The following is a 13,223-nucleotide window of genomic DNA, read 5'->3' as shown; positions in this document are numbered from 1 at the left end:
CGCGCCCGGACCGCGGAGTCGGGGGGTGAGGAATAAAATCGGGCCGAGAGGAATAAAACGTACGACTGGCTACGGCCGAATTCAGCTTCTTGCGGTGTCGAACCCCGTTGTTTCGCCCTTCGTGCGCGCGCTCGACCCCCTGCTGCGGCGCCTTTCCGGAACATTCCACGGGATTCATTAATTTAAAGCTCAGCAGCATTCCCGCTGTTTCCAAAATTAATTCTCAGTTCAAAGCACAAACTGATTAAGCTCGAGTATGTTGGATATAACAATGTTGTTGCCATCACTTCCAGACCCCTGACTAACATGAACGAAGACCAGAAATCACACATGGTATTGGTTTTATTTGGCTTTATTTTACTTAAGGCTTCCTAATCAAAAAGCAATGTGTATGCTGGTATGATTCACAACCACATTATTGCATGCTGCATTTTTCCATCCCACCAATAAGTTTTTTTTTCTCCGGCCGGATTCCAAAGAACAGCTCGAAAACTATGAATCCGTTGGACTAATGAAGTTACTCCACAAACAGAAGCAAGATCTCAAGCAAGACTATCAGGTATGTGGTAATATCATATTTACATTCATGGCATTTATCACACATTTATTACAATCTGTAGTTACAGGGACATTCCCTCTGGAGACACTCAGTGTTAAGTGTCAGGTACGCAAAGTGGGGTTTGAAACTGGGTCTTCTGGTTGATACTCAATGATCGTAATAATGCTTTGGGCAGTGGTGGCCTAGTGGGTATGGAAGCAGATCCGTAATCGGAAGGTTGACGGTTCAAATCATGAACTGAGGTGCCACTGAGCAAGGCCCCCACACACTGCTCCCCAGGCGCCTGTCATGGCTGCTTACTGCTCACTAAGGTGATGGGTTTAAATGACGCGTGCTGTGCTAAAGTGTACCACAATCACTTCACTTTCACATTGACCGCTCTTCACACGTTCTTCATCTTTTTTAAGGTGCTGGTGGACAAAACTGAGTTCATGCAACACACTTTAAAACTTGTGAATTGTCACATTTTGCCAACAACCAAAAAAATTGTTTAGAGGAATTGTACATGCTTATTTTTCTCCTCAGGCTAATGTTGGAATTGGAGTGCGTTGAGGGAAAGCTGGCTTCTCTCGTGGCAGAGGAATCTCTGCAGAAGTCAGGGCGTTGTTCGTTTCACTGAGATCTGTAGGTGCCTTCGCTTATGCATTTTTAAAGAAATTGTCTTCCTGTGGGGATAGGCAACTGTGGAAAGAAGAGCTTCTAGTGCTGAAAGTAGCAAAAGAGAAGGTGAAGGAGGAAGCAGAAGAGGCTATTATGGTGGCACTGGAGGATGAGGTAAGGCAAATAAATAAGCATAATCAAGGCTCTTTTTTTCTTTTTTTTCGCTAGGACCACGTGAGCCCAAAAGATTTCACTTCATGCAACAGTTAGTCCATCGTTTTCAATGCTAATTATGAGGCAGTGATGGTTTCAGGGGCAGTGGTGGCCTAGCAGTTAGGGAAGCAGCCCCCGTAATCAGAAGGTTGCCAAGGTGCCACTGAGGTGCCACTGAGCCAAGCACCGTCCCCACACACGGCTCCCTGGGCGCATGTCATGGCTGCCCACTGCTCACCAAGGGTGATGGGTTAAAAGCAGAGGACACATTTCGTTGTGCCACCATGTGCTGTGCTGCAGTGTTTCATAATGACAATCACTTCACTTTCTCTTCTTTAATTAAGTGGCAGTTAGGTAACTAATGACTTTTGCCTTTTTGACTTTTTACTTCAAAACAGAGGCCACAGTTGGTGAATCAAATACATATATAGCAAACAACTTCAGATATTTACATCATAAAAAATATTGGTTTCCCCTACATAAGTCATTGCCATTTTTATGCTTCTCCTTTCATTTACATTCATGGCATTTATCAGACGCCCTTATCCAAAGAAGCTTACAGTCAGTAGTTACAGGGACAGTCTCCCTGGAGACACTCTGGATTAAGTGTCTTGCTCAGGTACACAATGGTAGTAAGTGGGGTTTGAACCTGGGACTTAGGTTTTCTTTTTCATAGGCAAATTTTGTTAGGAAATGACGTGTGCAATCTGGAATGTCATCAATGTATCTACTGTCTACAACTACCACAGATGAGCAGCATGGCACATGATCTATTTTTGCTGTGATTATTGAAATGAAAGGTATTTTGAAATGAGGCTTACCCTGTACACCTCCAGGGTCAGCAGGTCATCCCAGGTTCCCAATCCATGTGTTTCTTCCATCAAGTTACAGCATTAATAACATGCATTTACTAAGTGATAGTAGTCATGATTCCTGGAATGTTAAGGGGCTATGGTGATACAGCAAATTACCCTTATACTGAAAACAGAATAATCAAATGAAGGAAAAATAAAGGAAGGCGAGGTGATGTTGTTGGAATAAACCTTCATCTCAGTTTTCTCTGCTTAACACTTTTATCTTTGATGTTCTTCAAATTAACCTGAATTAAAGAAAGCTGCCATGGAGATTCAGCAAGAAGTTGTGGTTTCTTCAGTGGAGGAGTGGATCATCATCTTGACCAGGTGATTGTCAATTTATTCATTCATTGATTCCAGTGTGTTAGTAGCCATGCGATAGGTTAACTTGTGTCGCGTTGAACAATATTATGGCCGTTGAAATACTATGGCTCAAACATCCATCAATTAATTTCACTAAAAGGCACAAAGTTGTGACATCCTTGAGCAGCCTGTCACCGATTGGCTAAATTAGTCGCATTCATTGTGCTCAAGTTTTAATAAATATTGTTCATTGGAAAGGATCATTATTCCGGTTATTGAGACTGCAGGTGCCAATTTGCATGTTTCTGCTGTCTCTCTAGTTTTGGTGGGCTGGCTGAGCAATGCCAACACAGACAGCTGTGGGAAAGGCATGTGTCAGTCGTCATGGCAAGCCTAGCACACCTCCAGGTGAAAAGGAAAGTCATTCAGCAGACCTCTGAATGTGCAAACGGCTGATGCTGGTCTTACTTAATCAGGCACAGTATGACAAGCGCCTCCAGAAGCTGCGGGAGGGCGAGGAATTGGGGAATCTTCCCCCAGTAGTGGTGCCACCTTTGCCCCCTGTCCCCAAGGTCTGTTAGCCCAGTGCTTCAATCTTTGTCCCCACTTTAGTGTACACCAGGCAATGTTTGAAAAAGAAACGTATGATCAGCTCTTGGCATGTGTTAATGTTTGAGTTCAATCTGAGGCTTACAGACAGAAGCCGTGCTCATCTAATGTTTATTTTATACGTTTCATAATGACTCTCCGGCGTACGCAATGTGTTCACAACTGGTCAATGTTCATTATAATTATTATCACAACAGAATGTATTCAAGAAGTTTCCTCCCACTCCTCCTGGCTTCCTTTCTCAAATCCCTTTGGACTCTTTGGCAACGACATCGCCAGGCCAGTGCCAGCTGTTGACTTCGGGGATGTTTACCAACCTTGTACCTCTCAGACCCGTCATCCCACGGTTTTGGCCACCGGTCCATTGCACGCAGCTCCTGCACACGTTGGCTGACACCAGTGGCAGCGCTCCACACCAACCCGTCCATTGGCCCGTCGCCCATTGTCAACTTCACCCCCTGCCTGTCACGGCCGTTCCTGCTCCAGCTTTTTCTCTTAATCCCACTCTTCTCAAAACCACACCTTCCTTCTCTACAGATACAGCCTCCATTCAAACTGGGGCAAATTGCTGGAAAAACTGTGTCTCAGGTTTCCTCAGTTAAGCAGGTACTGTTCCTCCAATGGCGCTGCACCACTGCATTAGAGACAGTTATTATAGCTGAGCTTTTGCATTTTTTTAATTCCAGGGAGCTATGCTAACCAAATGAAGAAAATTGTGTAATAAGATCAGAATAATAAGATTTACCAATGTCACATGTATTAACCCCATTAAGAAACTACTGGTGTAGTGAGTAGACGTTAATAGACTTTTTTTGTTGATTAATTTGTGAAAAAGAAAATGCTTACATTTACAAATTAACAGCATTTATCAGATGCCTTCATCCAGAGCGACTTACAATCAGTTACAACTGCTAGGGTACACTTGATGGGGGTAGTGGTGGCCTAGCGGGTACCGTGTGCACCATGTGCTGTGCTGTAGTTCACAATGACAATCACTTCACTTTCTATGTCACCATCTTCTAAGATTGTCTGGTTTTCTTTCTACACAGGGGGCAGCTAACCAAAGTTCTTCAGCAGGTGAAAGCATCCCGTGGCACGCTGGCTGGGCTGTCTGTGGAGGATCTGGCCGCTCAGGTGGCAGAGGCCCTGGCACAAAGAGGACAACAGGATATCCCCTTTTGTAATTTCACACAACCGTTGAGGCATGGCCATGATTTCCTGTAGTAGTGACAATGCATGTGACTGAAAGAGCACACCTGTGGACACGCATGCCCCCACCAAAACACACAGTTGCTGAAAAACACACACTCAGGGATCAATAACTGCCGTACCCTTGCTGCACAACAGATCAGAGATATTGATCTTGTTCTTATTGAACTGTCCGGCCCCAGGCTTGCAGGAGTTGAGGTGACATATTTTCCTTTGGTAGCTGTTGCAGAGTACGGAGGAAAATATCCCCATAGACACGAGTTGAAACCACCTGCCGTGATGTTCTCAGCAGTGTAAGTGTATTATGCTGAGGGAGGTACATTGTGTCTCATTGACTTCAGTCAGAATTTTTTTTGTTGTTTACGAGTTGCCCTTAGAACACAGTTGGCAGACATTTGATTGGATTAATGCACCACAACGTTACTTTTATTTTGAAGGCCTCATTGGTGTACTCTGTGTTCACTTTATTTTTACCAGTACCATCAGAAAGCATTGTTTTTGTATTGTATTGTTAATGCAAAAATAAAACCCAATGTGACTATATTTACAACAGTACAGTTATTTCAGTTTGGTAGGATAGCATTGCATGCATTAGTGTACCATAAGCAGTACTATTGACAATTATTGTCACGTCCATGCGGGCATGACGCGGCGGGTGAACGGAGAGGATGACGAGGAACGAAGAATGAAGGACGCTTTCACCTGACATTACAAGACATTACAATGAATGAACATTACTTAAGAAAATTATTTTAATATCCAAAATGTTTTGGCGTAATTCTTTGTGGCATACATTCTAAAACATTCCTCAAAGATTTTGGTGCTGATCGAAACAGAAAATATCCCCCACACCATTACACTACCAGCAGAGGCGTGAATCGTTGATACAAGGGAGGATAGATCCATGCCTTCATGTTGTTCACATCAAATTCTGACCCCACAATCTGAATGTTGCATCTTAAACCCAGACTCATCTGACCAGGCAACATTTTTTCCAATCTTCTATTGTCCAATGTTAGTGAGTCTGTAAACCCTACAGATGGTTGTGTGTCAAGCACCCAGTAGACCCAGTGAAATACTTAAACCATCAACCATGCCATGATCAATGTTAAATCCTCTTTTGTTGCAATTCAGCAAATTGTCTTCATTATGTCTATGATCCAGAAGACCCAGGTTCAAATCCCACTACAATTACTCAAATTACTACCATTGTGTCCCTGAGCAAGATACTTAACCCTAAGTTGCCCCAAGGGGAACTTGCCCTTAGTATTAACTACTGATTGTAAGTCGCTCTGGATAAGGGCGTCTGATAAATGCTGTGAATGTAAATGTATTGAGGAGTGGGCAGCCATGACAGGCGCCCGGGGAGCAGTGTGTGGAGATGTTGCTTTGCTCAGTGGCACCTTGGTGATTCGTACCTATACCTATGAGTGTATTTTTCTGTAAGAATGGTAATCCTGTTTCCATCAGGTATATGGTTCTCTGCTACTGTGCAGTGCATGTTTCTGAAATAATTTGGTAAAACAATGAATGAGTTATGCGATATCATTAATTACTTTATTTACTGATCTGTCATTGAGAATTATTTACACAATTTAGAATAGAACAATGTGATTTTATACATTTCTCACACATACAATCCAGTTCTCCAAAGAAAAAATCAAGAAGAAAAGTGCCTTTGTCATTATGTCACAGTTGCATTGTGAAAGAATATGGTAGTGCCGCAAACAGCAGGTTAAAAAAAGATGCTGCGATATCTGTCATTTCAGACAGAAAAACATATATAATCTCAGAAAGAAAGGATATATAATGGAACTCTCTATTACCTTACATTTGCCACTGTTCCATATGTGCAACAAAACTATTCATGCCTTATTTCACCATTGGCAATGGTGACGTTTGGTCTGTGTTAGCATATTTAGACGATAACTGCATATTAATCATGGTGACTGCTCTGGGTTTGCATATTGTGGCCCGTAGGCAAAGGTAGCTGAACGCACAGCTTTGGTGTCAGGGTGAACATGCATGTTTGCTTGAGTCAGTGTCAGTGATTAGGAATTCATAACAGAATTTATTTGAAGAATTCTGTATAAAACCATTTAAGTATGTGTGTCATGATACACCCTTTTTACGCTTGTTGAGCAAACAGGACCTACATTTCACTTAGAAGAAGAACCATTAAAAAAACTCTTGCATTAATTCTTTTAAATACATATAATTCAGTACATTGATGCATAAACGTACAGAGCCATCCACATAATCCCTCCATATATATATCCCTTTTAGTTTCCATATATAATCACATCAGTACATCGTTTAAACAATTATCACATGATATCAGAGATTTCATGAGAGGCTGGTAGAATTCCAAAAGAAAAAAGGAATATATTATTAATATACTTAATACTCTTGTCCTTGATATGCCATCCATTCTTACTGAAAGGTCACAAACACACCACATTACACACTGCTTACATATATTAGCTCTGCATCATTGGCCTTTGTTTTCTCATACTGGGTAGGAACTGAGTCATGTGTTGCTACCGTTTGCGTGTGTTTCCCATGTTGATATGCCATGGATATTTACAATGCATGACACGGCCATTGTGCAACCTTTCCAAAGCTGAACCTAATAACCACACCGCCCAGTTACTCAACCCAAATTTTATTTGTACTTCTTTTCTTCTTTTATTTGTCACCTGTTGGACCTGTGCACACAGATCACTTGAGGAGGGAAATGTCATCTGCAAAGTCTCCGGCTCCCAGAGGCCGTAGGCAGCGGGCGAAGCGCCACTGGCACACCATGAGGCAGAGGGGCAGCATAAAGAGGGCACAGATACCAGCCATGATGTAAGCTATGGTCATTAGGGTGGATTCGTCCGTCTGTGGGATGTTGTAGCCACAGTCCTCCAGGTCAAAACCATGGAAGGGTCCCTCGACTGACGCCGTTCGGAACTCGTCGTGTACTGTGCATGAGAAAAGGTGAGCAGGTTAAATATGGACATGCGCATATGGCATAATTAAGCACCTCATTAATGCATTAATACAAAACAAGAACGTGAAAGTGATTGTCTGTGCACTGCAGCACAGCACACAGTGACACAACAAAATGTGTCCTCTGCATTTAACCATCACCCTTGGTGAGCAGTGGGCAGCCATGACAGGCGCCCGGGGAGCAGTGTGTGGGGATGGTGCTTTGCTCGGTGGCACCCTGGCGATTCGAGGTTTGAACCCGTAACCCTTCAGTTACATGGCTGCTTCCTCACCCGTTAGGCCACCACAGCCCCATAAATTTGTGTTAATGAGAGATAAATGCTACATTTTCCTCACCATGGCAAGTGCTGACGGCAAAGCCAATGCGCTTGTTTTGCCGGTCAAACACCACATAGAAACCCTCCATAATGACGGCACCCATGACTGTTCCCGTGCTGGACTGGGACACAGCGAACTTGTAGCAGTCCTCTTGGGCCGAGGCCACGTCTTCCACAGGACGCAGGTACTGCTGCAAAGGACAAAGGACACAGGAAGGAGATGCATCAGCAAAATAAGTTACAGTCCCTGCCAAAAGGTGCACAAAGAGGAAAAACTGTTTCAGCACAATATTCCCCGCAGCAGCAGCAGCGTACAATGAGAACGACCAGAGAGCAGTTCATGACTCAGCTATTCAATTCTACTCACCTAGACACGTGTGGCCTGTATGAACTAATGTGTTCCATTAATGTCATTCCAGTGCTTTCCTGTTTTTTTTTATATATATTACAAATCTTATATAAATGACTGTTTTCTGAAAATAAACATAATTCTTATTGATTCTTATTGATGTGTACATCTATGGATATAAAATGATTCAGTTCAGCCGAGTCTTTGTACATCATTCACTGGATCCATCTAAAATTTTGAAAAAATATGCCAGGCACAGTGGTCGTATCATTAATACAAAACAACAAAAAGCATTATGAGAAAGAAAGTGTAAGTGATTGTTTCTTTCATTGTGATGCACAGCGCAGCACACGGTGACACAACAAAATGTGTCCTCTGCATTTAACCCATCACCCTTGGTGAGCAGTGGGCACTTAACCCTGAGTGTCTCGAGGGGGACTCTCCCTGTAAGTACTGATTGTAAGTTGCTCTGGATAAGGGCGTCTGTTAAATACTGTAAATGTAAATGATCCGACAACAGACAACTCTTTAAGAAAAGGGCATAAGACATCAGCGGCCAATTCCTTTCCTTTTGTTACCGACTACTGCTGCTCACACTTTGTAGACATTTTTTAAAGTGATATTTCCTGGCCTGAATCCAAATCCAAGGTGTGCCACATGCTTCACATCTTTTTTTCTTCTTATTCTTAAGTCACTCTTAAAACCCTACTGCTGCCCTACTCTTAAATCCCTGTTCTGGCATGTAAAACCAGGCTCTATCACTCCTGTCAACCATGATATTTTACACAGGGGCGGATATTTGAGCGGTCAGGTGAGGCGAACCAGCCGATGCAAAATGAATAACATGGACAAACACAGCAAAGCAGAACCACACCCACCTGTGGCAGGATAGAGATGCGAAAGGACTGGTTGCGGTTCTCACTCATCAGGTACAGCGATATGACAGGAAAGATATGCCAGGGTGTGGTGCCAGCCTGCCAGCACACCAGCTGCTCACCAAGCCAAAAACCAGATGGAAACTGTTCTGTCTGAGAAAGAAATTTTGTAATAATCATTCAATTTACGTCAACATTTAAATGTAAACAAAAATGCTGCACGCAAACAGTCCGAGGAAATGATAGTTGGGTATTGCCGTACTTGGGTGAAACAACAGAACAAAAAAAATCTAAATAAAAAAATGAGAAAAGCAGAGCAAAGAACAAATGTACAGACTGAGGAAGCTGCTTCGATGGCCTTCACAGCTGCCTGGAAAACCTTGCGAGGGAGGCGGAGGTTGGTGGTGCCACTGTCCACGATGCTCTTATCATAATTATACTGAAAAAAATCCAATTAATGAAATTAGACAAACTAAATAAACAATATAATATTACACAGACATGATATATTTAAGTTGCACTCAACAAAACTTGCTTTAGTACTTGTTGGCAAAATCTTGCTTTATCTTTGGTATTAGAGACTGATCATTTCTTTGCAAGTGTTCACACTTACAAAACCAGCAGGGGATCAATTTATTATCACCTTCGATCACATCTAAATCACACCTGATTCATAATTTCAAATCTGATTCAAATTTCAGTCAACTGTCTAGGTCCCTCACCTCTTTACAGTCCATGTTGAGATCCTGTCCATTGACCTCAATTCGCACAATGATGACCTCATAGTACCATTCCCGCCGAATAGGTGTGTACCACAGATCCCCCACATAGAGTGAAGAATCGACGCCGCCGATGATCTAAAGGGATGGACATGTCACTTCCTGCTTAGACTCATTCCATGTATTCATCGCATGAATTACAATTTGAATTACATCTGTTAATTAAAAGGAGCTGTCTATGGTGCTGATTCCTGGAGCTTTATCTTCAGTGTTTCTGGTTTACCTACACTCTATTGGCTTACAGTGCGTTGATCATGGGTGAGCAGAAACTGTGCCCACATTTACTCTATGTGAATTCTAACTTTCATGTCACTCACCATACTTCCTCCCACAGTGGCGCTGCCCAGGCTGTAATTCTGGGTGAAACCAGCTCCGCAGAGCTGCAAGGAGAAAACGTTGGGAACAGTGGTCTGACGGACCAGAGAGTCAAAGAAGGGCTCCAAATTCTCATCGGGCTACGTACGAAAAAGAAACGTTAGATGAAGATGTGAGAAAATAACACACATTACTTAAAGCACCTCCTCCACTCACTCTGGCAATTTCAGCATAGGCCAGGCCCAAGATACCCTCCCAGTTGGAGCCGTTGATGAAGAATCGGTCAGACTGAGTAATGGCAGCGATGTTGGCACGGAGAGTGGAGTTGGGCCCGTGGGGCACAGAGACCACATCTGTGCCCAGCTCCCCCTCCCACCTCCCCTGTGTGTAGGGGACATAAACGCCATGGCCCAGATCCCGGTACGAGCTGGAGCTGCAACCCAATGCACAACATAACCACTTACTCATCGAACCTTTACATTTATGCCCCTCATCCAGAGCGATTTACAATCAGTACTTACAGGGACAGTGTCTCGCTCAGGGACACAATGGAAGTAAATGGGGATTAAAATTGTGACTTTGTGGTCTTCTGGTTCATAGACGAGTGTCTAACCCAATAGGCTACTAGCACTAATTAGGCTAATTAGGATCGGCCCCGTAATCAGAATGTTGCCGATTCGAAGCTGCCACTGAGCACCGTCCCCACACATTGCTTCCCGGGCTCCTTTCGTGGCTGCCCACCGCTCACCGAGGGTGAGGGTACATTTCGTTGTGTCACCGTGTGATGTGCTGCAGTGTTTCACAATGACAATCACTTCACAAAAAAAATCTAATTATAATAATAATAATTTCCAAAGCGACTCGCTTTAACTGATTACAGTGTCAGCAATGTATGGATACGTGTGCCGCTCCAGTTCACAGTGGTGGCAGCGGGGTCACAAGGTGCTAACATACTGGTACATTATTTTATTGAATTGGTTTTAAAGCATCATGCAACAAAGGATTTTCAGGAAGTGTGCACCAGGTCATGTTACTTTTTGCAGATGCATTAAAAAAGGCAGCAAGTCGAACCAATACGCAATGGTGAAGGGACAATGTCGGCTGGTTTTACTCACAGCGAGCGGTGGTAGTATCTGCGGAGGAAAGGGTGTGCAGCAGCTCCTACAGCAAAGTTGCTACTTCCCGTGTCCACCAGGATGTTTAACTGTTACAAGAGGCAAACATGCAAGAGCCTTTATCCGTTACTATTATATGAAAAACATAAGGAAGGTGTCCATAGATCTTCACTGACCTAAGTGTAAATCCAGTAATTAAACTGTCACGATGCACAAATGTTCATTTTGATACAGTACAGGACTTTCAGCATCACTGTTATTATCATAACCAACTGGACACTACATTGCTATAGATGAAGGAAGTTTTTTTTTCATAAAAAAAAAACGCACTCCCCAAAATTCAGTTTTTCTTAAACATATAGACAAACGCAACATCAATATTTCTGTGCTGGTCCTTTGGAGCTGCAAGTGGCATTCTGTGGTATTTAGAGGAGAGATATATTATCGATCAGCCCTCTTCTTGCCACCAGGGACCGGCTGAAAGTCAGATAGCCTCACTGACGGGGCAGAATGTGATAGTCACTCACAGACACGGCCAAAAACGTAGTGAATGAGAGGGAAGTGGATAAAAGTAAGGGGGAAAAAGCAATGTGAGAATAGTCTAGGGATAGAGAAGGGGGGGGGGGGGGGGGGGGGGTGAAGGACGAAGGAAACACATAAAAAAAAAAGAGATTCAGTTTCTAGCTTTTATAAATAACCAAAAAACATAAATAAACTGCTCAAGTGTACTATGTATGATTAATAAATGCTGCATAATTTCAGCAATTCGGGAACCTCTGGCCGCATGATGTTTCATTGCAGAGACAAACATCGGCCAGGTGACAGTCTTTCCGACTCCACACAACTGACCAGATCTGGCCCTGGAGGGACCACCAACCCTCAGCTCTCCAAAAACAAGGGACTTGTGAGTCTCGAAAAGAATCATCCCTCACTCCAGAGAGCACCGCCGCTGCGTCTCTTCATTCAACGGCACCGAACCCAGAGATCATCGCGCTTGCGGCATAATGTCAGCAATAAAAACAAAACCCAAGAAGGCTGCACAAATGAAAAACAATGCTATTTTGTGACAAATTAGGGATTTTGTCCAGGGTTCAACCCCGGTGCCGGGCCGTACCCTGCCCCACTCTCTCCACTCACAATGGTGTTAGTTGTTCTGGGAGATGGGTGCACTTAACGTTAATTGGTACACTCTTGTTCCGTCTGATCTCAAAGGCCATTTTGCTTTCAGACGGGGCTTATAAATGAAAGCTCTAAATGAATTTGCCTTGTTAATTAAAAAAAGTAGAGTGGGCGGGGTTTGCGGAAGGCCTCCGCGGGTGGGCGTGTCCACGCAGCCGGAAAAACGCCCTCACCTTCTGCGCCGGTGTCCCCACTGCCATCTCCACGTAATACCCCTGTCCAGATTTCCCACGCAGGTTGTCGATCATGTCCACGAAGTTGACGCCGCCCGCCGCTCTGCGCTTCCGGGGCGCCCTGGCGGCCTGCGGCCCGGCTGGCGGCCCCTGACGCAGGGGAAGGCGGATGGCCCCTGGCCGCATCGGGGCCCCCTCACCGACGCTGGATCCAGTGGCTCCGCAAAGGACGATCGTCGTCCAGAAAAGCATCAGCCAGGGAAGACGGGACGCCTCCATCTTCCGGTTATAATCTCGAGTGACCTCGTCGTTTTCACGCCTGCGAGGGATTATTCATCCTCCTTCTCCATCGCCTGCAGGGCTTCGTTCAAGAAGGAAGTGTCCGTTTCATCCCGACTCGGCTCTGAAGTTTATATTTAGTAACAGGTTACCGCATCTGACGCCCCGCGTTTCCTCGTCATAACCCATCGACTTAAAAAACAAAACAAAACACCGTGAATTAAAAACGAGCCGTCATCCGTGCGATTATTTGATCGTTGCTTGACTGCAGGTTCAGCTCCAGAGCTCCCCAGTGCGCCATCGTCGTCCGGTCACGGCGACGGGCATCCCGCGTTCAGCGCCGGTTTCACCGCTGTCGGTCCGAGCGGGCAGGGCTCCATAATCCGCATCCATCACATCCGAGCCTCAGCGCCATCTACAGCGGCCTGCCCTCCTCCATCTTCCCCGCATCCGCTCAGCGCATCCCGGTGTGGAGAGCCATATACGTGAGGTGGGGGCGGG

General features: G+C 44.4%; 1 protein-coding gene across 1 annotated transcript; it reads right to left on the bottom strand.

The window, feature by feature from the left end:
• Positions 1-5,878: 5,878 nt before the first annotated feature.
• On the bottom strand, positions 5,879-13,223 carry bace1 (beta-secretase 1). The gene is made up of 9 exons (XM_028961846.1): positions 12,444-13,223; positions 11,092-11,180; positions 10,193-10,409; positions 9,979-10,116; positions 9,605-9,739; positions 9,220-9,321; positions 8,886-9,035; positions 7,678-7,849; positions 5,879-7,313 (listed from the first exon to the last, which is right to left on the bottom strand). The coding sequence occupies exons 1-9, from the start codon at positions 12,720-12,722 to the stop codon at positions 7,069-7,071; spliced, it is 1,527 nt and encodes a 508-aa protein (XP_028817679.1). The 5' UTR covers positions 12,723-13,223; the 3' UTR covers positions 5,879-7,068.

The sequence above is a fragment of the Denticeps clupeoides genome, chromosome 19 (genome assembly GCF_900700375.1).
Source record: "Denticeps clupeoides chromosome 19, fDenClu1.1, whole genome shotgun sequence".
NCBI classification, from domain to species: Eukaryota; Metazoa; Chordata; class Actinopteri; order Clupeiformes; family Denticipitidae; genus Denticeps; species Denticeps clupeoides.
This window is presented reverse-complemented; position numbering and strand designations above follow the sequence as displayed.

Coding starts and splice junctions, on each gene's coding strand:
- bace1 (XM_028961846.1), bottom strand. CDS start 12,722: ATGGAGGCGTCCCGTCTTCCCTGGCTGATGCTTTTCTGGACGACGATC. Junction 10,117..10,192: donor CCTATGCTGAAATTGCCAGA/GTGAGTGGAGGA, acceptor TTTCGTACGTAG/CCCGATGAGAATTTGGAGCC. Junction 9,036..9,219: donor CCATCGAAGCAGCTTCCTCA/GTCTGTACATTT, acceptor TTTCTTTCTCAG/ACAGAACAGTTTCCATCTGG.